Source organism: Brachyhypopomus gauderio, chromosome 8 (genome assembly GCF_052324685.1).
Source record: "Brachyhypopomus gauderio isolate BG-103 chromosome 8, BGAUD_0.2, whole genome shotgun sequence".
Taxonomy (NCBI): Eukaryota; Metazoa; Chordata; class Actinopteri; order Gymnotiformes; family Hypopomidae; genus Brachyhypopomus; species Brachyhypopomus gauderio.
In genome coordinates, this window is record NC_135218.1 from 27,522,351 (window position 1) to 27,550,302 (window position 27,952).

General features: G+C 50.2%; 1 protein-coding gene across 14 annotated transcripts in view; it reads left to right on the top strand.

Moving 5' to 3' along the window:
* unc80 (unc-80 homolog (C. elegans)) overlaps positions 1-27,952 on the top strand; it is a 42,349-nt gene that overhangs the window by 11,906 nt on the left and 2,491 nt on the right. For 2 of the 14 annotated variants that reach the window (XM_077016012.1, XM_077016017.1), the window contains 44 exons: positions 240-448; positions 1,552-1,658; positions 1,754-1,904; positions 2,664-2,836; positions 2,948-3,160; positions 3,941-4,076; positions 4,632-4,765; positions 4,943-5,123; positions 5,668-5,880; positions 6,106-6,209; positions 6,300-6,500; positions 6,602-6,709; positions 11,732-11,870; positions 12,149-12,330; positions 13,653-13,784; positions 13,919-14,105; positions 14,230-14,361; positions 14,464-14,607; positions 14,769-14,869; positions 14,952-15,038; positions 15,208-15,391; positions 15,553-15,647; positions 15,839-15,928; positions 16,024-16,125; positions 16,203-16,383; positions 16,730-16,995; positions 17,190-17,318; positions 17,692-17,830; positions 17,918-18,014; positions 18,123-18,293; positions 18,406-18,498; positions 19,621-19,839; positions 20,533-20,763; positions 21,560-21,683; positions 21,754-21,879; positions 22,019-22,142; positions 22,408-22,614; positions 22,770-22,954; positions 23,268-23,433; positions 23,695-23,874; positions 24,064-24,211; positions 24,511-24,567; positions 25,386-25,464; positions 27,773-27,890. In XM_077016012.1, the coding sequence (XP_076872127.1) occupies positions 240-448; positions 1,552-1,658; positions 1,754-1,904; positions 2,664-2,836; positions 2,948-3,160; positions 3,941-4,076; positions 4,632-4,765; positions 4,943-5,123; positions 5,668-5,880; positions 6,106-6,209; positions 6,300-6,500; positions 6,602-6,709; positions 11,732-11,870; positions 12,149-12,330; positions 13,653-13,784; positions 13,919-14,105; positions 14,230-14,361; positions 14,464-14,607; positions 14,769-14,869; positions 14,952-15,038; positions 15,208-15,391; positions 15,553-15,647; positions 15,839-15,928; positions 16,024-16,125; positions 16,203-16,383; positions 16,730-16,995; positions 17,190-17,318; positions 17,692-17,830; positions 17,918-18,014; positions 18,123-18,293; positions 18,406-18,498; positions 19,621-19,839; positions 20,533-20,763; positions 21,560-21,683; positions 21,754-21,879; positions 22,019-22,142; positions 22,408-22,614; positions 22,770-22,954; positions 23,268-23,433; positions 23,695-23,874; positions 24,064-24,211; positions 24,511-24,567; positions 25,386-25,464; positions 27,773-27,890 (6,545 nt within the window). The remainder of the gene's footprint in view (positions 1-239; positions 449-1,551; positions 1,659-1,753; positions 1,905-2,663; positions 2,837-2,947; positions 3,161-3,940; positions 4,077-4,631; positions 4,766-4,942; positions 5,124-5,667; positions 5,881-6,105; positions 6,210-6,299; positions 6,501-6,601; positions 6,710-11,731; positions 11,871-12,148; positions 12,331-13,652; positions 13,785-13,918; positions 14,106-14,229; positions 14,362-14,463; positions 14,608-14,768; positions 14,870-14,951; positions 15,039-15,207; positions 15,392-15,552; positions 15,648-15,838; positions 15,929-16,023; positions 16,126-16,202; positions 16,384-16,729; positions 16,996-17,189; positions 17,319-17,691; positions 17,831-17,917; positions 18,015-18,122; positions 18,294-18,405; positions 18,499-19,620; positions 19,840-20,532; positions 20,764-21,559; positions 21,684-21,753; positions 21,880-22,018; positions 22,143-22,407; positions 22,615-22,769; positions 22,955-23,267; positions 23,434-23,694; positions 23,875-24,063; positions 24,212-24,510; positions 24,568-25,385; positions 25,465-27,772; positions 27,891-27,952) is intronic. The other 12 variants (XM_077016019.1, XM_077016014.1, XM_077016013.1 and 9 more) reach the window with 12 other exon arrangements.

The following is a 27,952-nucleotide window of genomic DNA, read 5'->3' on the forward strand; positions in this document are numbered from 1 at the left end:
CACACACACACACAGTAACTGTCAAAGCTGAGGTGACTAGTTAGAAGTGAAGATGTTCTGGGGCTGGTTCCTCCACTGGTTCCTGTAGGATGACCTTTCTTCATCCCAGTGCTCAGTTGGGCTTTTAAATCTCCTAACGTACTTCCTAAGGTAGGAGCCCAGGAACTCAATCAACCGTGTTATTTGAATGACTAGGGGAGAGAACTGTGTGTGTGTGTGTGTGTGTGTGTGTGTGTTAGTGAGGACCAGCTACCTGGTGCTCTCCTGGGAAGGAAGGACTTCTGGAGGAAGATGTTCAAATCCCAGAGTGCGGCCAGTGACACGAGCAGCCAATCAGAGCAGGACACGTCAGAATGCACCACCGCCCACTCCGGGACCACTACGGACCGCCGCTCTCGATCCCGCTCCAGACGCATCTCCCTGCGCAAGAAACTCAAATTACCCATAGGTGTGTGTGTGTGTGTGTGTGTGTGTGTAGCATCCAGTTTCCTCTTAAATCAAAGATGCTCTAAACATTGTCATTGTATGCATTAAGGATGTTGTGTGTATATGTTGTCTGCCTGTTTTTATATTGTGGTTATTGAGCGTTCTGACTCGCTGTTTGTGAAGTCGTATCACATTACATAATCTGTAGGCCTTGTGCGCATTATTTAAAATGCTAATGGTTAATCTGGCAACCCAAGCTGTGTATAAGAGCCCAGATTGAGATGAACCGGCTACTTGGCGTAGTGGTGCACGTGGGTCTTACGAGTCTGTGATGATGTGTGTGAGCTGAAGTCATTCATGCCTCTCTCTTATGTGTGTGTGTGTGTTCTCTTTGTCGCCAGCATGCCGTAGGACTGTCCGCCTCCCATTCACTCTCTCCGTCTTACGTATGTGTGTGTCTGTGTGTGATAGATATCTTGTGATCATTATTTGCGGGCAGCTGTGTGAGTGTATGTGAGCTTTTTTTGTGAGTGGACTTTGGTATTTTGTGTGCCATGTGCATGTGTTGTGCTTTTTGTATGTGAAAAGTCAGTGTGCACGGTCTGTGTGTGTGTGTGTGTTATACCTTCTGTTCTACATCACATCAATCCTGTTCATTTCCATTCCATTCCATGGTGTGTGTGTGTGTGTGTGTGAGAGAGAATAGCCCGGTTCTGCTCCAACAGAACCGAGGGCCATAAAGCCCGTCCTCAGCCACACGTAGAACACACACGTACTGGTGCTGTAGTTGTACTGGTGCTGTAGTTGTACTGGTGCTGTAGTTGTACATTTACATTTACATTTATGGCATTTGGCAGACGCCCTTATCCAGAGCGACTTACATTTTTATCTCATTTTTTATACAAGTGAGCAATTGAGGGTTAAGGGCCTTGCTCAGGGGCACCTCAGTCATAGCCTGGGGATCGAACCTGCGACCCTCCGGTCACAAGACCAGTTCCCTAACCGCTAGGCCATGACTGCCCTACTGTTGTACTGGTGCTGTAGTTGGTGAAGCGGGTGGGGGTGTGTTCTCGGTGGAGCAGGGCCGTCCTGCCTCTCTCACCCTCCCTCTGCGTCCGTGTACAGGGAACTGGCTGAAGCGGTCCTCCCTGTCCGGCCTGGCCGACGGCGTGGAGGACCTGCTGGACATCAGCTCCGTGGACAGACTGTCCTTCATCCGCCAGAGCGCCAAGGTGAGACGGGACACACACTGGCTCCCGGCTCCGCACGCGGCCAACAGTGCCGGCGCAGCTGTTAACATGGCCTCTGCTCTCCCACACGCTCCCAGGTGAAGTTCACCAGTGCCGTGAAGCTGTCAGAAGAGGGCGCTGTGGAGTACGGCCGCGAGGAGGAGGAGGAGAATTTCTTCAAGCGGCTCGGTAAATGGCGGTCCGGTCGGCGGAATCCATCCAAGCTTCACCACACAGAGGACAAAGATGGTAGAACCTTGGGGCATTAGCCCCACCCCCCTTTCCACAGCCCCCGCCCCCTCCGCTGCCCCACCTCCACCTCTGTGGCTGTCCGTGTCCATGTGCGTGTTGGGGTCCATGTGCCTGCCCGTGACTCTGTGTTTCTGATACCATCTACCATGCCATGCTGGCGGACGGGAAGTGTCAGTCCGACACAGCTGTGCTGTCTTGTCCTTCTCTCCACTTCCTGAAGCTTATTTGTGCTGTGATCAGAGCCGGAGTGGCTAATCGGGAGATTCGGGAGGATTCCAGATGGGCCGGCTCATGTCAATCTATAGTTTGGGCCGATTGGGAGGGGAAAATAATTTTGGGCCGGATTTGGACATGAAACTCCCGGGCTGAAAAAGGGGCCCACTCCGGCCCTGGCTGTGATCCACCAGAGATGTCTAAATGTGAACTGTTGGACGTCGGGAACCTCACAAACATTGTGTTTGGCATGTGTTGTCATAGTGTCATTGTGTCGTGTCTCCACAGTGTTATTATAACGTGGATATTAACAACCTTTACTGTGGAAAAGGATCACCATGGTAATTTCTGTTCAGTCTGCAAAAAAGGGGTATCATTCTTCTTCTAGTTGTTGTTTAATTGTTTAATTGTTTAATTGTTTAATTGTTGTTTAATTGTTTAATTGTATAATTGTTGTTTAAGTCTTTCTGGGCAACAGCTCCTGTCAGCTGATTGGCTGTTCGGTTGTTTGCATCACTTCTCTTGTGCTTTCATCACCACCAGGTTGCCATGGTTTCCAGGAGCACTTGTCTGCTGGCCAGGAGGCCATGAAGAATAAGAACCTGGTGAACCTGGGTGCGATTCGGCAGGGCATGAAGAGGTTCCAGTTCCTCCTGAACTGCTGTGAGCCGGGCACCATCCCCGATGCGTCCGTCCTCGCTGCCGCCCTGGACCTGGTCAGTTCCCACCGCCCTTCACCGTGGAGACGGGGCTCCTGGTCACTAGTTCAGCATGTGCAGGCCTTCAGGAGCTGACCAAGTAGGTTTGTCACTTGTGTCCCCCCCCAGGAGGCACCGGTGGTGGCGAGGGCATCTCTCTTCCTGGAGTGCGCACGCTTCGTGCACCGCTGCAACCGTGGCAACTGGCCAGAGTGGATGAAAGGTCACCATGTCAACATTACCAAGCGAGGGTTGTCGAGGGGACGTTCGCCCGTGGCGGGAAACAAGAGGAACAACAAACTGCAGTGGAACGCAGCCAAGCACTTCTACCAGTGGGGCGACGTGAGTCACTTCTTCTACCAGTGGGGCGACGTGAGTCACTTCTTCTAGCAGTGGGGCGACGTGAGTCACTTCTTCTACCAGTGGGGCGACGTGAGTCACTTCTTCTAGCAGTGGGGCGACGTGAGTCACTTCTTCTAGCAGTGGGGCGACGTGAGTCACTTCTTCTACCAGTGGGGCGACGTGAGTCACTTCTTCTAGCAGTGGGGCGACGTGAGTCACTTCTTCTACCAGTGGGGCGACGTGAGTCACTTCTTCTAGCAGTGGGGCGACGTGAGTCACTTCTTCTAGCAGTGGGGCGACGTGAGTCACTTCTTCTAGCAGTGGGGCGACGTGAGTCACTTCTTCTACCAGTGGGGCGACGTGACTCCCTTCTTCTACCAGTGGGGCGACGTGACTCACTTATAACGGGGGCGATGTGAGTCGCTCAGCTGGAGTCCGGCTGTGGAGTGCCACAGTGAGGCCCTGAAGGGCTCATCCTCTGTGATGGGAGTGCTGTGTCTCTACAAGCATCAGTGTGGTGTCCTGGGTCAGGCGGCCGTGTAGGGCTACAAGGTACAACGTGTCCTGACCCCTTGTCCATTTGAACATAACCTGATTCACCTCGTCAGGTAATAGGTGCGTTAGATCAACAGAATCACCATCTGCCCTCCAGGACAGGAGACAGCCATACTCAAGTCAAGGGAAAATAGGGGAATTTGGAAGGAGCTTATCCAAAATGTCTGTGGTCACCTCTGTGAGGATTAACGCTCACCTTCCTGGGCCTTGTGTTTTCTCCGTCAGGCAATTGGTACTCGTCTGAGTGAGCTGTGCCACTCCGACAGCGAGAGCCCAGCCAACATCCTGGGCTTCATGTACGATGAGGAGAGCAAGAGGAGGAGCAGGAAGGAGGACGAGGAGGAGGACTTCCTGGACGACAGTAGGAGATCAGGCAGCTGACCACAGCTGGACCTTCACTTTAAATAAAGGAACTGTGTTATTACAATAAGGGAATTGCGTTATTACAACAAGGAAACTGTTATTACAATAAGGGAATTGCGTTATTTAAATAAGGGAATTGCGTTATTACAATGAGGGAATTGCGTTATTTAAATAAGGAACCTGTGTTATTCAGTAATGGAACTGTGTTATTTAAATAAGGAACCTGTGTTATTCAGTAATGGAACTGTGTTATTTAAATAAGGGAACTGATAATATTGATGTCACAGTCATAGTCTCTACTATACTCATATCACATTATTATATCGCGTTATTTTAACCGTAGTGGTCTCATGATCCAACAAGCTTAATTCATAATGAAAAGCAGGCAAATCTTTAATCTCATCATATCAAGGGGTCCCCACGTTGCCATGTTTTGCTATGATATGCTTTGCAATACTCATAACCACTCACAACATGTTCCTTTTCTCCATATCCCTCCCGTGTGTCTGTTTGTTTATTAATACGGGTGTTGGTATTGAATGTGTGTGCACAGATACGGTCAATCCTTCCAGATGCGCCTGCCCCTTCGCTCTGAAGATGGCTGCGTGTCAGTTGCTATTGGAGATCACAACCTTCCTGAGAGAAACCTTCCCCTGCCTGTCCCGCCCTCGCACCGAGCCCCTAGTGGTCAGTGCCAGTATTTCGTCTTCCCAGATGTAATGTGCACTTGAGCTGTGGTGCGACTGGTGGTAATATTGTCACGCACCAGTAAGGGTATTTAAGCTCTGGAGTATTCCCAGTTGGCTGGGTAGTTTGCTTATCGTTGTTTTTTGTGGTATTTGGTGACATGTTGAATCCGTCCAGGATTTGGAGAGTTGCCGTCTAAGGCTGGACCCAGAACTGGGCCGTCACCGATACGAACGCAAGATCAGCTTCGCGGGGATCCTGGACGATGAGGACAGCCACGACTCTCTCAACAGCAGCAGCCACACACTGAAATCCGACACTGCGTGTGACGAGAAGAAATCCTCACAAGAGCCCCTGGGTAAGAGCATCCTGGATATGTGCCCCTGGATAAGTGTTCCTGGGTCAGACCATCATGGGTAAGACCCCCTGAGTAAGAATGTCCTGGGTAAGAGCCCCTGGATAAGTGTCCCTGGGTCAGAGCATCATGGGTAAATGCCCCTGGATCAGAGCATCATGGGTGATACCCCCTGAGTAAGAGCATCCTGGATAAGTGCCCCTGGGTCAGAGCATCATGGGTAAGACCCCCTGGGTAAGAGCGTCCTGGATATGTGCCCCTGGATAAGTGCTCCTGGGTCAGACCATCATGGGTAAGACCCCCCGAGTAAGAGTGTCCTGGGTAAGAGCCCCTGGACAAGTACCCCTGGGTCAGAGCATCATGGGTAATACCCCCTGGGTCAGAGCATCATGGGTAAATGCCCCTGGGTCAGAGCATCATGGGTAATACCCCCTGGGTAAGAGCGTCCTGGGTAAGTGCCTTGCTGGCTGCATATGAGTTTATTCCACTTGCGAAGCTGCATTGATTCCATACCCATGACTGATGTGGGGACGTCTCCTCTCCCCAGCACCCATCCGGAAGATCCGTATCGGAGGCTCTCGCCTGCTCCAAATCAAGGGTGCGAGGAGCTTCAAGGTGAAGAAGGGGGGGTCCCTGTCCTCCGTTCGCAGGGCCGGGAGCCTGAAGAGCACCAAGATGTCGCGGCAGGACTCTGAGTCGGAGAACGACGGCGAGTCCGACCGCCTGCTGTCTCAGAGCAGAGACACGGTCACCGACATCGGTGAGGACGACCCTGCTAATGCTCTCTGTGGTCTGGGTTTGTTCTTATAGGTGTTGTGACTGTAGTGACTCAGCAAAGTTGGAGAAAATTTTTGATTCTCTTCAGTTTTCAGAATTGAGGCTTTTCGGTCTTAAACCACACATACAGAGAGTCATGTGTGTGTGTGTACGTATGTGCATGTATGCTTGTGTGGTCATGTGTGTGTGTGTGTGTGTATGTTTTCAGGGAGTCCCTGGAGTGCCAGTGAACCCAGCATTGAGCCAGAAGGTCCTGCAGGCACAGGGGGGGCAGAGGACTACCACCGCAACATGTCCTGGCTTCATGTGAGTGTGAGTGTTGAGTGTGTGAGTGTTTCTGTGTGTGTGTGTGTGTGTGTGTGTGTGTTTGTAAACATATACTCTCCACCCTCTCCCTCCCAGATCATGATTCTGCTGTGTAACCAGCAAAGCTTCATCTGCACCCACGTGGACTTCTGTCACCCACGCTGCTACCAGCGTCACGGCCGGTCCTGCGCTCGCCTGGTTCGCGCCACCAAGCTGCTGTATGGGGACACGGTGGACAGCCTGCGTGACGCCGGCACCAGCTGCAGCGTGGGCACCCGCACCAAGAAGAGCAAAGAGGTGGCACCCTGGAGAACCTGCTCCTGTCAATCACACCCTGGCCACACGCTATAGTGCTCACATTCTCATGGCTCACTGCTAGTCTGCGGTTCCCCTTCCAGTGCTCGGACAAGTCCTGCCTGCAGACGCCGTCCATGAAGAGACGTCCCACCAACAGCAGTTCGGAGGGGAAGAAAGACACGGGAATGCTCAAGTACATCCGTACACAGGTGCAGCATCCACCCCCACCAACCACTAAACACCGCCTACATATCCCCACCAACCACTAAACACCATCTACAGACCCCCACCAACCAATAAATACCGCCTACAGATCCCCACTGTGAGGGCTGGCTCGGATGCCACGCCTTCTACCTCCACAAGAGGCACCCGAGTCAGTCCTAGACTAGCTGGGCGCTAGCAGTGATCAGTTTCTAGGGTTTCTTAGGGTTTTCAGCCGTTTCTAGGGCTTCATAAGGAAGCTTGGTGAAACGGATCACTGCTGATTCGTTTTGGTTTCATGCCGTCTCACTCTCAGCCTTCTCTCTGCTTTTCTACTCCCGAAGTTGCATTCCCGTTTTAAGGTGTCTCGCTACCTTACTCTTTCTCTTGCCCTCTTTCTCTTTCTCTTTTACTTTACTTATTTGAGTATCTACCTCCTGTGCCACTTCTGGCCCATCTCAAGTTTTCCTCCAATGCTGCAAGCTTCATTGACGCGTCTCTCGTCAAAGACTTAGGCATACCCCTGATAGACCTTGACAGACCTCTCACTGTGGCCACTGTTGATGGGCGGAGTTTGAGTTCGGGCGAAGTGGCCAAACAAACTGTGCCCATCGAAATGAGTATAGGAGGGCATCACGAGCAGCTCACATTTTACGTTATCAGTGCTCCTCAAATGCGTCTTATCTTGGGATTTCCCTGGTTACAACGTCATAACCCAGAAGTCAACTGGTTGTCTTGCACTGTGAGAAACTGGAGTCAGATATGCAAGGAGACCTGTTTAAAGATGAGGCTTGGCTCTCCTACTAACCCTCCGCACGAACCCGTGGATCTTGCACAGGTTCCCACTGACTATCATGACCTTGCTGAGGTATTCAGTAAGCAAAAGGCAGGCTTCCTTCCCCCTCACAAAGCTTGTAACATGTCCATAGACTTGCTTCCCGGAATGAGCCCTCCCTGTCTCTTCTCTATGGCTGTCCCGGAATGCAAGGATATGGAAGAATATATCAAGGAGGCGCTTGCTGCAGGGTTTATTCGTCCCTCAACTTCACCCGCCGGTGCTGGCTTCTTTTTTGTAGGGAAGAAAGATGGTGGGTTGAGGCCATGTATAAATTACCGTGGTCTCAAGAAGGTGTCAATCAAAGATCACCCATTACCCCTCATGGCTACAGCATTTAAGCATTACAAAAGGCCACTATATTTACTAAGCTAGACCTTCGTAGTGCTTACAATCTGGTTAAGATCAAAGAAGGGAATGAGTGGAAGACTGCCTTTATTACCCCGTCAGGTCATTACGAATATTTAGTGATGCTGTTTGGTTTAATGAACACCCCTGCAGTGCTCAGAGAAGCCCTTGATAGGTATGCTTTCATCTACCTGGACGACATTCTCATATATAGCAACTCTCTGTCAGAACATATCAAACACGTAAGGCGAATCCTCCAACTCTTGCGTGAGAACCATCTATACGTTAAATTGGAAAAATTGCTCTTTCATATCCAAGAAGTAGCCTTCTTGGGATACAGAATAGCCCCTAACATTCGTGCTATGGACCCGTCCAAAATTCGGGCAGTCACCCAGTGGCCGACTCCCTCTTCACTACGGCAAGTCCAGCGGTTCCTGGGTTTTGCTAATTTCTATCACCGCTTCATAAAGGGGTTCAGTACTCTGGCGGCCCCACTCATTAATCTCACCAAGAAAACCCCAGGTCCCTTTGTGTGGTCTCCGGAGGCCCAGGAGTCCTTTGAGAAACTAAAAAAGCTGTTTACCTCCGAGCTTGTTCTGCAGATGCCTGACCCTGACCTGCTGTTTATTGTTGAGGTCGCGCCTCCGATTACGGTGTAGGTGCCATCCTCTCTCAACGGTCAGGTATCCCCCAGAAACTTCATCCGTACGCCTATTTTTCGCATCGCATAACACCTGCAGAGTGAAATTATGACGTTGGCGACAAGGAATTGTTGGCTGTGAAACTGGTGCTAGAGGAATGGAGGCATTGGTTGGAGGGGGCCAAAGAACCGTTTCTGGTGTGGACGGATCATAAAAATTTGGCCTACCTACAACAGGCCAAACGTCTTAACCCTAGACAGGCCAGATGGTCACTTTTCTTTACTAGGTTCGATTTTACCCTCTCCACCAGCCTGGCATCAAAAACGCTAAATCTGATGCGCTGTCTCACCAGTGGGAGGTGCTACCCGATTCGTTCGAGCCTAACACGGTCACACCTTCATCCAAGATAGTGGCTCCCATTCAGTGGGACGTTGAGGCTGCTGTAAAACGGTCACTTACCCATTATCCTGGTCCTAGTGGAGTCCCGTCTGGCTGTCTTTTCATGCACCCGTCTATGAGGAAGAAGGTGATGGAGTGGGGTCATAACTCTCCCTTCGCTGCTCACCTGAGGGCACGTCGCACCCATGAGCTCCTTAAGCGAAGGTTCTGGTGGTCCGGGATGGACCAAGAGGTGGGGAATTTTGTGTCAGCTTGTGGGACGTGCGCCCGTAATAAGGTCTCTCATGCCAAACCATCCGGTCTGCTGCGTCCTCTCCCCATCCCGTCTAGGCCTTGGACTCATGTGGCCTTAGATTTTGTTACTGGGTTACCCCCCCCCCCCCCCCCCCTCGGGGTAACACTCTTATCCTGGTTATCGTGGACCGTTTCTCTAAAGTAGCAAGGTTCCTGGCCCTGCCTAAACTTCCCTCCGCTCATGACATGGCCTCCTTATTTCTCCATAACATCGTCAGGCACCACTGTTTCCCATCTGACGTGATGTTTGATAGGGGGCTGTAGTTTACAAGTCGGTTCTGGGGAGTTTTTTTTAATCTTCTGGGCGCCAAGGCCAGTCTTTCTTCGGGGTTTCACCCCCAGACTAATGGTCAGACAGAGAGGACCAACCAGGGCCTTGAGCAAACGCTCAGGTGTTTGGCATCTTCTAATCTGTCCTCCTGGTCTGACCAGCTCTTGTGGGCAGAGTATGCCCACAACACCTTGTAGCACTCTGCTCTCTGCATGTTGCCTTCTAATGGCATTTGGGTTCAGTTTTCCCTTCATTTTCTTATGCAGTGTGTACCGGTCTGTACACTCCGCGTTACACCCACCAACCACTAAACACCGCCTACAGATCCCCACCAACCACTAAATCCAGACCCTAACACAACCAACCAAAGTACACAGCCTACAGTATTTTTTATGTACACTATATTGCCAAGTATTCGCTCACCTTCTTTGACTCACATATGAGCTTAAGTGACATCCCATTCCTAATCCAATATCACAACTCTTCTGGGAAGGCTGTCCACAAGGTTTAGGAGTGTGTTTATGGGGATTTTTGACCACTCTTCCAGAAGTGCATTTGTGAAGTCACATACTGATGTTGGAGGAGAAGGCCTGGCTCTCAGTCTCTGCTCTACTCTGCCCAGGACTCTATGCAGGCCAGACTCCAGACATGCCATCCATGTCTTTATGGTCATGTTGGAAGAAGCTCCAAACTGTTCCCACAAAGCATGGAATCCAAAATGTCTTGATATGCTGAAGCATTCAGAATTCCTTTCACTGGAACTAAGGGGCCACGTCCAGCTCCTGAAAAACAACCCCACACCATAATCCCCCAAAAGTTTACACTTGGCACAATGCAATCAGACAAGCCCATTGTGACCCATTATTTCACAAATGTTTGTAAAAACAGTTTGCGTGTCTAGGTGCTTAATTTTATACACCTGTGGCTATGGAAGTGATTGGAACGCCTGATTCCAATCATTTGGACAGGTGAGCGAATACTTTAAGCAATATAGTGTATATCTAGGAATATCGTGATAACTAACAGGATATTTGGTAAATGAATGCATCTTCAACTTGTATAGCACCTTTCTAGATACCCAAGGTCGCATTGCAATTTTTAATACAGGTACATCTCTTACAAACCAATCACACACCGGTGAGAAGCAGCAGCCAATTGCACACAGCGTACTCTCTACTGGGATCCACAGCCCCCTGGGGGACTGAATGGGGTGCAGGAAGGGGAGAGAGGACAGACCCTAGTGACAGAGCACCATCCACCACTGGGCATACAAACACACACACATTCATGCACAGATACTCAGACAATTGCTTTTTATTGGACATGAAGAGACATAGGCTCTCAGGACTCAGGGAGAATTTGGTGGGGAATCAGGGACTGCAAATTTACCTAATCTCCATGTTTTTGGACTGTGGGAGGAAACCGGAGAAAACCCACACAGACACAGGGAGAACATGGAAACTCCACTCAGATAGGGACTTGAACCCAAGACCCCAGTGCTGAGAGGCAAACGTGCTAACCACCAAGCCACCGTGTGCCTGTTGTGCAGCCCTTGTTTGTTTGTCTGCGCAGGTGATGAGTCTGTCTCTGGTTGGTCTGTCTGCGCAGGTGATGAGTCTGTCTCTGGTTGGTTTGCGCAGGTGATGAGTCTTTCTCTGGTTGGTTTGCGCAGGTGATGCGTCTGTCTCTGATTGGTTTGTGCAGGTGATGAGTCTGTCTCTGGTTGGTTTGCGCAGGTGATGAGTGTCTCTGGTTGGTCTGTCTGCGCAGGTGATGAGTGTCTCTGGTTGGTTTGCGCAGGTGATGAGTCTGTCTCTGATTGGTTTGCGCAGGTGATGAGTCTGTCTCTGGTTGGTTTGCGCAGGTGATGAGTGTCTCTGGTTGGTCTGTCTGCGCAGGTGATGAGTCTGTCTCTGGTTGGTCTGTCTGCGCAGGTGATGAGTCTGTCTCTGGTTGGTCTGTCTGCGCAGGTGATGAGTCTGTCTCTGGTTGGTCTGTCTGCGCAGGTGATGAGTGTCTCTGGTTGGTTTGCGCAGGTGATGAGTGTCTCTGGTTGGTCTGTCTGCGCAGGTGATGAGTCTGTCTCTGGTTGGTCTGTCTGCGCAGGTGATGAGTCTGTCTCTGGTTGGTCTGTCTGCGCAGGTGATGAGTCTGTCTCTGGTTGGTTTGCGCAGGTGATGAGTGTCTCTGGTTGGTCTGTCTGCGCAGGTGATGAGTGTCTCTGGTTGGTCTGTCTGCGCAGGTGATGAGTCTGTCTCCAGCACCCCTGTCACTCCTCATTAAGGCGGCGCCCATCCTGACGGAGGACATGTACGCAGACGTGCAGCCTGCCGCCTGGGAGCTGCTGCTCAGCGTAGACGAGCACATGGCTGCAGCTGCAGGTTCGTCCCATCCTCCCCAACCATGCCCCGCCCACAAGAATGCCCCACCCCTAACAAAGCCCCGCCTCTAATGATGTCCTGCCCTCTCCAAATATACCCCAGATCCCCTGACAATTACGTTTGTGACATTCAATAAGGTATCTTGACCTTTACTTGAATGTATGTATTTCCTTCTCTCTTTCACTTGCGCACACACACACACACACACACACACACACACACACACACACACACACACACACACACACACACACACACACACACACACACACACACAGCGGCCATGTTCCTGCTGTGTGCGGTGAAGGTCCCCGATGGTGTAACGGAGATGATGATGGCAGAGTTCCAGCACCCAGAGGCCACACAGAGAATCAACTCTGTGCTCAAGTTCTACACGGTCTGGAGGTTCCGGTACCAGGTGTGGCCGCGCATGGAGGAAGGAGCCCAACAGATCTTCAAGGTAGCACACTCTCACACAACACACTCTCACAACACACACTCTCACAACACACACTCTCACAACACACACTCTCACACAACACACTCTCACAACACACACTCTCACACAACACACTCTCACAACACACACTCTCACACAACACACTCTCACAACACACACTCTCACACAACACACACTCTCACAACACACACTCTCACACAACACACTCTCACACAACACACTCTCACAACACACACTCTCACACAACACACTCTCACAACACACACTCTCACACAACACACTCTCACAACACACACTCTCACACAACACACTCTCACACAACACACTCTCACAACACACACTCTCACAACACACACTCTCACACAACACACTCTCACAACACACACTCTCACAACACACACTCTCACACAACACACTCTCACAACACACACTCTCACAACACACACTCTCACACAACACACACTCACACAACACACTCACACAACACACACTCTCACACAACACACTCTCACACAACACACTCTCACACAACACACACTCTCACAACACACACTCTCACAACACACACTCTCACACAACACACTCTCACACAACACACTCTCACAACAACACACTCTCTCCCACAGCGCACTCTCTCCCACAGCACACTCTCTCACACAACATTTACATTTACGGCATTTAGCAGACGCTCTTATCTAGAGCGACTTACAAAAGTGCTAAGTGTTTAGTCAGAAAATGCATCTCTATCTAGTATAAACAGGTTTAAGTCCAAACTACTCAAGCTCAAGCACTGCCATAAACAGTTGCCAGTGCTGATACCTAGAAACAAGACAACAAATATAAGATTAGACACAGAGCAATACCTAGCAAGACTGAAATACCTACAAGACTACATTAGCAAGTGTTCCCAGAGATAAAGTTCAATTACGATTTATACCAATGCTTCAGTAGATCAGTGCTTATAAGTGCTTTACAAAGCACACACTCACACAACACACACTCACACAACACACACACAACACACACTCTCCCACAGCAGACTCTCACAACACACTCACACAACAACACACTCACACAACAACACACTCACACAACAACACACTCACACAACAACACACTCTCTCCCACAGCGCACTCTCTCACACAACACACTCTCCCATAGCACTCTCTTTCCCACAACACTCTCTCTCCCACAACACACTCAGCCACCCTTGATTACAGGCTTATAAAATGCCACTAATCTTCAGCACTGTGTGTGTGTGTGTGTGTGTGTGTGTGTGTGTGTGTGTGTGTGTGTGTGTGTGTGTGTGTGTGTGTTATAGATACCCCCACCCAGCATTAATTTCACTCTTCCGTCCCCTATCCTGGGGATGCCTTGCGTGCCCATGTTTGACCCACCGTGGGTGCCATTAAACGCCGGGCCTGTTCCCGACGCCATCACCGAGGACCAGTCGGTAAGTTCATCCGCTCAGGCCTCAGTGTAGATCACAGATTTACTGCATCCATTCACTGTGATTCATGCCAGTTCAGCTGTGTGTAGCCTACGCTTCAGCATCTCTGCTCTCGCCTACCCGGTCTGCTCCACCAGAAATCGTTCTCGGCTCGAGCCGTGTCCCGCTCGCACCAGCGTGCCGAGCACATCCTGAAGAACATGCAGCAGGAGGACGAGAAGAGGCGTCTGGGCCGCGAGGCCAGCATCATCACCGCCATCCCCATCGCTCAGGAGGCCTGCTATGAGCCCACCTGCTCCCCCCCGCCTGAGCAGGAGGAGGAGGGTCAGTCCCCGCCCCCGTCCCCGCCCATTTCCCCGCCCCTTCCAACATTCTCCTCATGGAAGGTTGGTGCCGTAACAGTGGACGTGTGAAGCTAGAAGATGTGTAGTGTGATGTGTTTTGTCAGCAGAAGACGTGGTGACCCTTCCGTCCCGACGCCTGTCCGTCAGTCCGTCCTGCGCCTCCAGCAACTCGCACAGGAACTACTCGTTACGCCGCGGCTCGGTGTGGTCCATGCGCTCGGCGGTCAGCGCGGAAGGTACACAAACAAAAGACTCCTGTGTGTGTGTGTGTGTGTGTGTGTGTGTTTGGCAGGGCAGGCTTTCACTTTGTTCTACGTTTGGCCTGTTTGCCGTTTCAGAGGAGGAAAACACCACTGAACACACACCGACACATCACTTGCTCCAACCACCCCAGGCTGTTTTCCCAGCATGCATCTGTGCTGCTGTGCTGCCCATAGTTCACCTGATGGAGGACGGAGACGTTCGAGAAGATGGCGTCGCAGGTAACGGGCCCATACAGATTTGGTTTGTGCAGATGAAATCCTCTATGATTGTAAGAAGCAGGAAGTATCTGTGGAAGTAGGTTGTGGAGATGTTCTCCTGCGAGCTAGGGACACATGGTCGTGTCCTCCTGCAGCTTCAAGCTCTGCATCACTCTCCACAGTGAGTGCCCTGGCCCAGCAGGTGCTGTGGAACTGTCTGATCGAAGACCCCGCCCTCGTGCTCCGCCACTTCCTGGAAAAACTCACAGTGAGCAACAGACAGGTAAGAACCAGCCAATCAGCATCAGGAGTGAGCGACGGGGGTGTGTGGGACGGCGTCTGAGCAGGACTGTGGTCTTCCTCAGGACGAGCTGATGTACATGTTAAGGAAGCTTCTCCTCAGCATCGGTGACCTGCCTGCTCAAACCTCACACATCCTCTTCAACTATCTGGTAAGACCTCGCAGCTCACACCCTCCTATACTTACATCACACTGCATGGTGTTGCAAGGCTTGTGTGTACATTCCACACACTCACACACACAAACACACACACACAGGAATGTGACGATGTTGTTGTGGGTTTGCTTTGTTTATTTATTTGTTTGTTTGCCTTGCTCAGGTGGGTCTGATCATGTATTTTGTACGGACGCCATGTGAGTGGGGCATGGATGCTATCTCTGCTACGCTAACGTTCCTCTGGGAGGTGGTGGGCTACGTGGAGGGTCTTTTCTTCAAGGACCTCAAACAGACCATGAAGAAGGAGCAGTGTGAGGTCAAGCTGCTGGTGACCGCGTCCATGCCAGGTGGGGGCGGCCTCGCCGTCTACGTCTTCCGACCTGCGGTTCTGTTTGGGTCGGCCCGAACCGGTGGGCGTGATGGTCAATATGGACCTGTTGGGTGCGGTGTGTGTGTGTGTGTGTGTGTGTGTGTGTGTGTGTGTGTGTGTGTGTGCTCGTGTGGGCAGGAACCAAGACCCTGGTGGTACACGGCCAGAATGAGTGTGATATTCCCACACAGTTGCCTGTGAACGAGGATACGCAGTTTGAGGCCCTCCTGAAGGTAACTACTACTGTTTCAGACTACAAGTACTCAGAGAACTCATTCATGAAGATGATTCACAATAATTCACATGATTTGATTTGAGGAGATTGTTTGTACAAGTTTAGTGGTTGACAGAAATTTTTGGTAGACTCAGTGACTTTTATATTTATGTCCTGTAATTACCATGTTTATGACTTGTTTATTACAAGGAGTGTCTCGAGTTCTTCAACATACCGGAGGCTCGTTCAACCAACTACTTTCTCATGGACAAGCGTTGGAACCTCATCCACTATGCCAAGGTCTGCGCTGTAGCCGTCCCTTACGGTCTGTAGCCTTCATCGTCGTCCCACGTCTTCCTCACACCCCTCACCTCTCCCTCCACTGTTCTTCTCAGACCTACGTGAGGGACATCTACCCGTTCCGCCGCTCCGTGTCCCCCCAGCTCAACCTGGTCCACATGGCTCCAGAGAAGGGGCAGGAACTCATCCAGAAGCAGGTGAGATCCCTGAAACAGCTGGAACGCCGCAGGTGTTGGGGTGATGGAGATGAGACGTGATGATCTCCTCTCCCCAGGTGTTCTCCAGGAAGCTGGAGGAGGTGGGACGAGTTCTCTTCCTCATCTCGCTCACCCAGCGCATGCCGGCAGCGCACAAGCAGTCCCACGTCTCCCTGCTTCAGGAGGACCTGCTGCGGCTGCCGTCTTTCCCCCGCACGGCCATAGACGCCGAGTTCACGCTCTTCAGCGAGCCTCTGGGTAGGTCCGGCCCGGTCGGGTCGCTCACGGCACACCAGAAATGACGGGGTGTGCTGGGGTGCGTTGGGGTGTAATGCAGCGTGTTGACTAGATTAGCAGAATCAACAGATTAGCTGTACTAGATTAGCAGAATCAAGCATTGCAATATTGATTGACATATAACGGTATATAACGAACCCTGTGTTCACGCATCCTGTTCATATCTCACAGTTTTTACCTTTCAGTTACAAGCAGCCATACATCGAATTACCTTTCCTGAATTTTGTGTTGTGGTTTTCTATGTCAGATGGTGCATATGTCTCCCTTATGTCTCCCATGTGTCTCCATGTGTCTCCTTATGTCTCAGGGAAGGAGCTCTTCGGTATGGACACCTTGCATAAGGTCTTGTGGATCAAGCTGCTGGAGGAGATGTTCCTGGGCATGCCCAGTGAATACCCCTGGGGCGATGAGATCATGCTGTTTCTGAACGTCTTCAACGGAGCCCTGCTGCTCCACCCTGAAGACAGTGCCCTCCTCAGGCAGTACACGGCCACCGCCATCAACACCGCTGTGCACTTCAACCACCTTTTCTCACTGAGTGGCTATCAGTGGATCCTCCCCACCATACTTCAGGTGTGAGGCCTAAACACAAACCACATTTGTTCATGAGCATACGGCCTTTATAAAGAACTTTTACATATTATAAAGGTCTTGGGAGGTTTTTAAGTTTAACTGACTGTTGTCCTGTACTGACACGGGTCTTATTTTGTTCTGTGGAAGGTGTAATCATCTGTTCCTCTTCCTCCTCCTCGTCTTCCTCCTCTCAGACCTACGCTGATTATGAGAGTAACCCACTTCTCCGCCGGGGCATCGAGTTCTGCTGTCGCCAGTTTTACATCCTGCAGCGGAAACCGTTCGTCCTGCAGCTGTTTGCTAGTGTGGCCCCGCTGCTGGAGGTCAGTGTGAGGTCACACCGCTTCACGCTCCGCCCACCGCAGCTCCGCCCACTGCAGCTCCAGAGGTGTATAATCCAGGTTCAGAAAGAAAAAAAAGTCCTCACCAGGATTTTGCTCAAGCTTGCTAGATTTTCTAATTAGTGCAATCCAGGTAAAATTAGTGGAATCAACACAATCCAGGAAGCCTGAGCAAAATCCTGGTGAGGACTTTTACTTTCTGAACCTGGAATTGTCACCTCTGCACAGCCCTGCCATGTTTCGTTAGCCGTCTTCATAAGAGTTGATTCAGAGAGCTGGTGTAGCCATGTTTGGAGTACGTGTGATCATAGACGTGATGAACTGAGTGCAGACTGCTTTGGTGTGTCCGATTCAGACCAGCTCCGGTTCTGGCCCGTCTAAAGGCGTGTCGGCCCAGTGCCTGTTTGACCTGCTGGTCTCTCTGGAGGGGGAGACCCCAGACAGCCTGGACGCCCTGGAGCTGGTGAAGGCTGAGAAACCTCTCCGTTCTCTGGGTCTGAGGAAACACCTGCACTCTGACTTCCTTTCCCAAACCCACGTGTTCTGCTCTGTGACTGGTGTCTTATACCTTTCGCCTTCAGATTTCTGCTATGGCAATGAAGACCTCTCCTTCTCCATCAGCGAATCCATCAAGCTGTGCGTGACGGTGGTATCATACGCTCCAGAGTCCTTCCGAAGGTCTGCACACCTCCCAGTAGACAGTAGGCTTCCCTATGGCCTCCGCTCAGTCTGGTCTAACGCCGGGTTTGCTTGTTAACGTCCGTTTCCTGTCTGCCTGCGTGCCAGTCTGCAGATGCTGATGGTGTTGGAAGCTCTAGTTCCGTGTTACCTGCAGAAGCTGAAGACCAACGGCCAGGCCCTGGAGTCCGCGTCCGTGGCCCGGGACGAGATCGCGGCAATCGCCGCCCTGGCCACGTCTCTCCAGGCGCTGCTGTACAGCGTGGAGTCCCTGACACGGTGCGGCCCGGCTGCCTACTGACATGCCACCGCGTCTGTGTTGGTGGTCTGTGTTGGTGGTCTGCGCCTTTTGACGTTAATGAGGTTTCTGTGATTGGGGTTTGTTCTCCAGGCCTATGACGGCACCACAGACGAGTCGCTGTGATCAGGGTCATAAGGGCGGAACTGCCGTTAATCACACCATGCCTGGAGGACCCAACCTCAGGTGTGACCGCTGACCAGAGCTGCTTCTGACTCCCCAGCACTCAGACACCTGAAACTACTGAAGATATGAAACTACTGACATCAAACCACTTCACCACACCACAAACTACTGAAGATATGAAACTACTGACATCATACCACTTCACCACACCACAAACTACTGAAGATATGAAACTACTGACATCATACCACTTCACCACACCACAAACTACTGAAGATATGAAACTACTGACATCATACCACTTCACCACACCACAAACTACTGAAGATATGAAACTACTGACATCATACCACTTCACCACACCACAAACTACTGAGGATAAGAAACTACTGACACCACAAACTACTGAGGATATGAAACTACTGACATCATACCACTTCACCACACCACAAACTACTGAGGATAAGAAACTACTGACACCACAAACTACTGAGGATAAGAAACTACTGACACCACATCACTTCAACACACCATAAACTACTGAAGATAAGATATGATAAGATATGCCTGCTCTGATGTTCACATGCTGTAGATATGAAACTACTATAGATATGAAACTACTATAGATATGAAACCACTGTAGATATGAAACTACTATAGATATGAAACCACTGTAGATATGAAACTACTATAGATATGAAACCACTGTAGATATGAAACCACTGTAGATATGAAACCACTGTAGATATGAAACTCAGGAAATGAATTAGATTTTTCATTTAAACCAAGATGAGTCACATATCGTTTTTCAGGTGGCACATAATAACATAATGTATTGCATCATTTTTGTTTAAAACAGAGTAAGTCCCAGCCCTGTTGGTGTGTGTGTGTGTGTGTGTGTGTGTGTGTATGTGTGTGTGTGTGTGTGTGTGTGTGTGTGTGTGTGTGTGAGTGTGTGTGTGTGTGTATGTGTGTGTGTGTGTGTGTGTGTGTGTGTGTGTGTGTGTGTGTGTGTGTGTGTGTGTGTGTGTGTGTGTGTGTGTGTGTGTGTGTGTGTGTGTGTGTGTGTGTGTGAGTGTGTGTGTGTGTGTATGTGTGTGTATGTGTGTGGTGTGTGTGTGTGTGTGTGTGTGTGTGTGTGTGTGTGTGTGTGTGTGTGTGTGTGTGTGTGTGTGTGTGCAGGGATAACCTCCACCTGCTGGAGGAGGGACAGGGTATGCCCCGTGAGGAGCTGGATGAACGTATCGCCCGTGAGGAGTTCCGGCGTCCCCGTGAGTCTCTACTGAACATCTGCACCGAGTTCTACAAGCACTGCGGCCCACGTCTGAAGATCCTGCAGAACGTGGCAGGAGAACCTCGAGTCACCGCCCTGGAACTCCTGGACATGAAGTCCCACATGAGGTAGGAGAGAGGAGGAGATCCAGGAGAGAGGAGGAGATCCAGGAGAGAGGATTCCCAGTTTTTTTTTTATTCATATTTTTAAAATTTCATTTTTACATTATTTGCAAAATACACAAACATACAAAGTCCAGGCTTACAAGATAAGCTGTGTGTGTATAGACACCAGAATAGAGTTTGTGTCTTTTAGTGTAATACATTTTACACTCATGGACCTGGCTGGGTTTAGCTCAACATGGACGTGTTTAATTCTAGGAAATGATTCGTTCTTGTCATTGTGTAGTCTGCTGGCGTAATGATCTCTGAGGCAGGCGTAGCTGCTGTGTAAGTAAAGTGCTTCAGTCAGAGGAGACATCCCAATCCTGATGCTGCCTCCATACACACACCAAAGCTTCGCCGCTGTGAGAATGAAGCATGAAGGAATGAAGCAGCGTTTCATCAGGGTGCCACAGCACCTCAGCTGAAGTTCACAGCCTGAAAGACTCTGGTGGATTTCAGTGGCAGCTCAACTACATTAATTTTTCAATGAGAGTGTAAATCATAAAATATCCCCCCCCTCCAGTGATGGACAGTGGTATGTTCCTGATTCCCCCGCCCCCCCCCCCCCCCCCCCCCCGTGATGGACAGTGGTATGTTCCTGATACCCCCCCCCCCCCCCCCCCCCCCCCAGTGATGGACAGTGGTATGTTCCTGCAGGCTTGCGGAGATCGCACACTCTCTGTTGAAGCTGGCGCCCTACGACACGTTGACCATGGAGTGCCGCGGTCTGCGTCGTTACATCACAGAGATGCTGCCCATCACCGATTGGTCGTCGGAGGCTGTGCGCCCCGCCCTCATCCTCATCCTCAAACGCTTGGACCGCATGTTTAACAAGATCCACAAGATGCCAACGCTAAGGTGCGCGCGCCCACAGGCCCTGTGCTCCAGGTCCGTCCCCCCAGGGACCCTCGTCCTCTACCGCTGCCTGCCACGCCCCCCCCCCACGCCCCGGTCCGCACGTGTGCCCCGTGTCGTGTGCTCTTGGTGACGTGTCTCACTCCTGCCCCCCCCTCTGGTTTTTCACTGTAAGCTTTTCTAACGTGGTGGAGTGTGCATGAAACGTGTTGGTATGGGGTAGTATGAGCTGCTTCTGTGTCACGTGAGTGTGAACAGAGAACACTAGTGCACACGTCATGAGAGTGACATGGATTCATTACAGCAGCTGTAACCACGGTGATGTGGAAGCTGGATGCAGATGATGTCAAATAACTACTATACTAATTCTATACTATACTAATTACTATACTAATACTATACTAAGTTTGATGAGTCATTACCCTCCTTTACCCACTACGCTGCTAACAACATGGTTGGTGTGTTGCACTGATACCATCTGCATCTGTAAATTTGACTCTGTGAATTTATTTAGATTTTAAATGGTTTTGGCCTGTACTGGTCTTATAAACCTCTACAAATGAACACTAAACGTTTTATTTCTTGCCACTTAGTTAATTATTTCCCCAAAAAGATGTAATTGCTCTCATAGCAATATCAGTTTGTAATTCACATTTGAAATCCAAAGTTTCCAGGATCTCTGGATAAAGTGTGAACAGACACTACAAACACAATTAGCACGTGAACCGTTTTGACAGTGAACGTGGTTGTGAACGTGATTTGGAGCGCTAGCAGGTGAGACGTGTACCTGCACAGGTGTGTACGTGAGGTGCTGGTGTGTGTCTCCCAGGCGACAGGTGGAGTGGGAAGCAGCCAGCAGTCTGATCGAGGGCATCTGTCTCACGCTCCATCGTCAACCAATCATCTCGTTCCTTCCCCACCTGCGATCACTCATCAACGTCTGCGTCAACCTGGTGAGCTGCTTGGTTGGGTGGTGGAGGTTTGGTTGGAGGTGCTGACTCACTGGGGTTGTTACCTGTCCAGGTGATGGGGGTGGTGGGACCCTCCAGCGTGGCGGACGGCCTCCCTCTGCTACACCTGAGTCCGTACCTGTCTCCGCCTCTCCCCTTCAGCACGGCCGTGGTCCGTCTGGTGGCCATGCAGATACAGGTGTGCCAGGCTGCTAGCTTCTCCCTCCTGCAGGGTGCTTGTTGTTGTTGTTGTTGTTGTTTGTGTTTTTGTTCTTTGTCGTCGTTGATATCCATTGTGTCGTACGTCTACAATTTTCTTACTTTGTCTTCCGTTGTAGGCCTTGAAGGACGACTTCCCACTTAGTCATGTGATCTCCCCCTTCACCAATCAGGAGCGGCGTGAGGGAATGCTACTCAACCTGCTAATCCCCTTTGTGCTCACTGTTGGCTCTGGAAGCAAAGGTCAGTACAGCTGGTCAGATGGGGGTCAGGGGTCAGCATAGGGAGAGTGAGATGGGGGTCAGAGGTCAGTATGGGGGACTGTGAGATGGGGGTCAGAGGTCAGTATAGGGAGAGTGAGATGGGTTCAGAGGTCAGTATGGGGGACTGTGAGACGGGGGTCAGAGGTCAGTATGGTGGAGTGTCCGGTGGGTGTGGGTGTGTTCTCAGACTCCCGTCTCATAATCCAGACCTGTAGCAACGCGGGTGTGTGTTTCCACACCCACAGACAGCCCACAGGTGGAGCAGGCGGAGGTCTTCCTGCTTCTGCAGACGGTGCTCAACATCCTGCTGCCTCCGCGCATCGCCAGCACGTCCCGCAGCAAGACCTTCATGCTGGACGCCTCGCCGGCACACTGCTCCACGCCCGGGGACACGGGCAAGGACCTGCGCAGGGAGGGGCTGGCCGAGTCCACCAGCCAGGCCGCCTACCTCGGTACTCGGTGGATGAGCGAGAACTTTAGTTTCAGAGTGACAGACCAAAAAAATACACATCTACACACGTACATTAACTCATTTAAGTCTGGATAGATGTTCAGCTGGTCTTCAGATCACCTCAGACATTTAAGCGACGGCGTCGTTCTCCTCCAGCCCTGAAGGTGGTGCTGGTGTGCTGCGAGAGGCAGCTGGGGAACCAGTGGTACCGGCTGAGTCTGCAGGTGAAGGAGATGGCGTTGCGCAAGGTGGGCGGCATGGCCTTCTGGGACTTCATTGACTTCATCGTCCGCACGCGCATCCCCATCTTCATGCTCCTGCGGCCCTTCATCCAGTGCAAGGTGCGTCCCGCCAACGCAGAGGTCGACGGTTCAAATCCCAGCAAGCGCACGCAGCGTCCTACAGAAAAACTAAAAACATAGATTTAGAATAAGGATGCATTATCACTGCAGATTGTATAGAAAATACTCTGTTTTTCAAAAATCTAAACTGTAATTAAAACTACACAATTTAAACAGTCACAGATTATTAAAACTGTAAATTATTTTTCTCACTTTAGAAAATCAGCATTAATCGAATGGTAATGACTTACATTTTAAGATGACATTTTAAGGATCAGCACTATTGACCATGAGGTCTGGTTCTGGCCCACAGCTTCTGACGCAGCCGGCGGAGTCTCAGGAGGAGATCACGGCCCGACACCACATCGCCGACCAGCTGGAGAGACGTTTCATCCCTCGCTCGCTCTGCAAGAGCTCCCTGTTCGCCGAGTTCAACAATGAGCTCAAGATCCTGAAGGAGGCCGTGCACAGTGGCTCGGGTGAGGAGGCTGTCCCGGTCCCGCTGGTGTAGAGCCAAAACCGACCAATCGGATTGGTGAACTTTGTTGCTACGTTACCAGGAATCTTTTCTAATTCGCTTAATTTGTGGAGGTTCAACTTTCTGTCTGATGGGTGTTTACTGGTAGTTTATGGGTTTTACAGGTTTGGGAGTTTGACCCAAAGGTTAATTTGCTCTAAGCCATAAATTGAACTCCAGAGACGCAGCTTTGATCTTGACGATCGACCTTCTTCTTCTCCAGCATACCAGGGGAAGACGTCCATCAGCACGGTGGGGACGTCCACGTCAGCGTACCGCCTCAGCCTGGCCACCATGTCCCGCTCAAACACCGGCACGGGCACTGTGTGGGAGCAGGACAGCCAGCCGTCCCGCCAGCCCTCGCAGGACACGCTCAGCCGCACGGACGAGGAAGAAGAGGAAAGTAAAGTCTCTTCCTCTTGTTCTTACACAACACCGAGTCTTCACACCTCATACCACGCATACTCGCTCCTGTTTTTGAAGTGCCTCTGTTTAAACCCCTAACCGTGACTAGCAAACGTCAGACGTAGCCGCAGGGAGTTGTGGAGCTAACCTGTTTCAAGTTCTGCCATTTCCTCCCTTCTCTTCCCAGACGACTCCATCAGCATCCCCAGCGTGGTGAGTGAGCACGAGGCCTTTTTCCCGAGCCTCATGCCCCAGAGGCGTTTCTCCAGTCACGCCACAGGCTCCGCCCCCGGCCAGCCGGAGCCCAGCCTCATCACCATGCTTCCCAGTCACAGGTAAACCCACGTGGCGCTAACGCTAAGCTAACTGCAACGCTCGGGGCAGGAAAAAAAACACCACAGTCGCACGTGAACTCTGTGTTTTAAGAGTCGAGCCGGCAGACATCTCCTTGAGATGCTCCACAGACGGTTCTGGTTCCTCCTTAGATGGTCCTTTTGCTGGAGGTCACCACGTTAAGTCGCATTCTCAGCTGGCATTCTGAGCGCGTCTCTCCTCTGAAGAGGAGGGAGAATTTGAGCGGGTGGCTTGCGTGTGGCTCCAGCCCCCCCCCCTAACCGTGTTTCCTACTCTACAGTGAACCCAATGTGCTAGATGAGTCCCAGGCCATGCTGGAGGCGGGTAACCTGTCACGGTACAGTGTCACAGCCCTGTGTGTGCCGTGTCTCGCTGTGTGTGCGCCGGGGGCCAGGCCTGCCTCTCCCTGTCCATCACATCATTGACTTCTCACTGTGGACACGCCCCCCTCCCTCTCTCTCTCTCTCTCTCTCTCTCTCTCTCTCTCTCTCTCCCTGCTTCTGTTTTATTCTCTCTCCTTCACTGGTCTCTCTATTTTGCTAACTTAAAAATGTTCCAGTTCTTCCAATTCTCTCTCTCTCTCTCTCTCTCTCTCTCTCTCTCTCTCTCTCTCTCTCTCTCTCTCTCTCTAGGACTCTCTAACACCTCTCTTTTATTGTCACTGTATCATGTCATTTCCAGTGAGCTTCATGGTACCATCCATGGTGTTCATTCATATTCCAGACTGATCCCACTGCTCCAGTTGGACTTCCTGTCTGGGTGCCAATCTGTGGGGCAGAGGAGGCTGGTCTGGACTGGTCTGGTCTGGTCTGGACTGGCAGTTTAAACAAGGATGCAATTCTTTATAGAAAAGACTTGGTCATCGTAACAGTTAAGGGTTTATTAACAAATCTGTGGAAGTGTAGCCCTGTCCACACCGGCTCTCCTACACCCCCTATGGTTGGTGAGTGACATTGCAGGCGTTTGACCTGTGATTCATATGTCATGATGTGTCTTTGTCTCCGTGTTGGATTGGTGGCCAGCCTTCCGACTGTTGCTGGGATTTGTGGGACACGTTTCCTCTAAACTCTCCTGTGTTTCTGGAGGATTTATTGGGGACTGTTTTCAGGTCTCGGGGCCCCTGGACCCTCAGTCCTGTCCTGTCTTGTCCCGCAGGGTCGCCAGCGTGCAGAGTGAGCCGGGCCACCACCACCTGCTACAGCCTCCGCTCGGGCGTAAACGGGGCCTCCGACAGGTGAGGCGTCTCGCTGGGGGGCCGGCGTCCTTCTCCTTCAAATACACCATATTTGTTACCTGAATCATTACAGATCTGAAGTGTCTGGGAGGAGGCGTGGTCTGGAAGGGTGTGGCCTGGAGGGGTCGTGTTTATTTGCGTTTATCTTTGTCTTCTTTGTTACATTTACATTTACATTTATGGCGTTTAGCAGACACTCTTATCCAGAGTAACTTACAAAAGTGCTACGTAGATGCTTGGAATCTCCAAGGTAGTATAGATAGTCCTGAACACAAGGTACTATAAGCTGGAAAAACCACTAGACGAAAGTCATATGATACCTAACAAATATACCTGAATATACACATCACCTGAGGAAAAAGACAGTAAGCAATTCCTATAACCCAATCAGTGTTGGGGAGTAACGAATTACATGTAACGACGTTACGTAATTTAATTACAAAAAAAGTGTAACTGTAATTCGTTACAATTACAATTACAATTGTACAATTTTAGTTACATTTTTTAAATATAAACAAAAACCTTTGCGAAATATTTAAAGATATTTTTATTGCTTTGCGCCCTATATCGCCGTTTCCCGCTTGTTTCTGTGCTGGAGCAGCAAACGCGCGGTTCAGTTTCAGCTCAAGCAGCAATGACAGACGCCTTCAAGCACTGGACATTTAAGAAGCGTTTGTTTTGTTTTCGTGTTGTCAATAAATGTGAACCATGTGCCACCATCGGCAACTATTTGTGATTATGCCAAGCCTTTGTGTAAATTTCGGAGTTTGGAGGTTTATTTCCGATCAGAAGGCAACCACTATTGAGGTTGTAAGCGAGCTAACAGCATGCTGTTAGGTATGCTGACCGTCAAACACTGGTTTCCATAGTTACCTGCTGGGCTAGCTACTACCATTCACTTAAATGTGTTTGTCCTTTAGCATGCTAGCTTGATTTACAGGCTAACCAAATTAGCTGTTTAAAGTCCTAAACAGGTATTCGCTGGAATCATACATGACTATTATAGACAATGACAGACGGTATCAAATGAATATTTATTACTGTTTGGTGTTGGAAAAACGTTTGTCGATGTCTATGACACAACCTAGCCTACCCAATTATCATTGGACCTATCTTAGACCTACCGTTCGACAAGCAATACATTTGAATTAAATTTGTATGAAGTAATGAAATGCAGTTTGGTATCTAATCAAGTGCAACACGTGCAGATTGTATAGAATGCAGTATTTAGAGATACAATGCAGTTAGTTACAGCTAGTGTAAGTAAAGATGGTTAATAGATATGTGCAGAGTAGATAAATTACACAGGGAAGCGCATGTGTGTGTAATGCAGTTATGGCAGTACAATGCACAGGGCAAAGAAAAATATATGGTATAAATGTGATAAATACAGAATGGAATGGAATCAGAATGGAATGGAATCATACAGATAATATACAGATTATCCTACCACTGTAGATATGGCTATACAGATGTGGATTGAAGAGGAACACTACAGATGTTGTGTGGATGGTAAGATATGGATAGAGGGGAAGGAAAATATGGTCTTTGGGAAGAGTTCAATAAGGTGACCGCTGTGGGAAAGAAGTGGTTTCTGAACCTGCTTGTGTTAGTCTGCAAACTGAAAATGGTAGAGCCTGGGGGAGGAGCAGGAAAGAGTATGGCCCGATGATAGGAGTCTGAGAATCTTACATGCCTGGTGCAGGCATCTCTTCTTGTGGACCTCCTGTGATTGCCTGTCAGCAATTCCCTCTCAGCTTAGTACTCTTTTAAGTTTCACACTGTCAGTTCTCAAAAATTAAATGTTGATCATGGGTCAATACTCATTTAAACCTTAAAGTAATCAAAAAGTAATCAAAAAGTAATTAGTTACATTACTTTTCAAAAGTAATCAGAAAAGTTACACTACAATTACATTTTAAACAAGGTAACTTGTAACTGTAACGAATTACTTTTTCAAAGTAACTTACCCTACACTGAACCCAATTATGCACAATACCTGAGAAAAGACAGTAAGCAATACCTGTAACAAACACCTGAGGAAAGAGATGATAAAGCACAATAGACAAAGCATAATTATGCAAAGTGCACTTGAAAGAGGTGGGTCTTCAGTCGGCGTCTGAAGACAGCAAGTGACTCCGATGTTCGGACACACAAGGGAAGTTCATTCCACCACCTTAGAGCCAGGACAGAGAAAAGTCTGGATGCTTGTCTCCCATGTGTCCTGGATGATTGAGGGTCAAGACGAGACATACTTGAGGCACGGAAGGCTCTAGGTATTTATCTGGGTTTTACCTTCTTTGTTTAGCTTCGCCGGCCGCTGCTGTCCATTCCGAGGGTGCAGGATGAGTGTCGTGGTCGTCAGGGAGCCAGACTGTCAACCACACGCAGGAGTATCCAGCCCAAGACCAACGCCCTCGACAGAGGTGTGTGTGTGTGTGTGTGCGGCGAGGGTGTGAACGTAACGCATAAGGACTAAAGTCAGAGC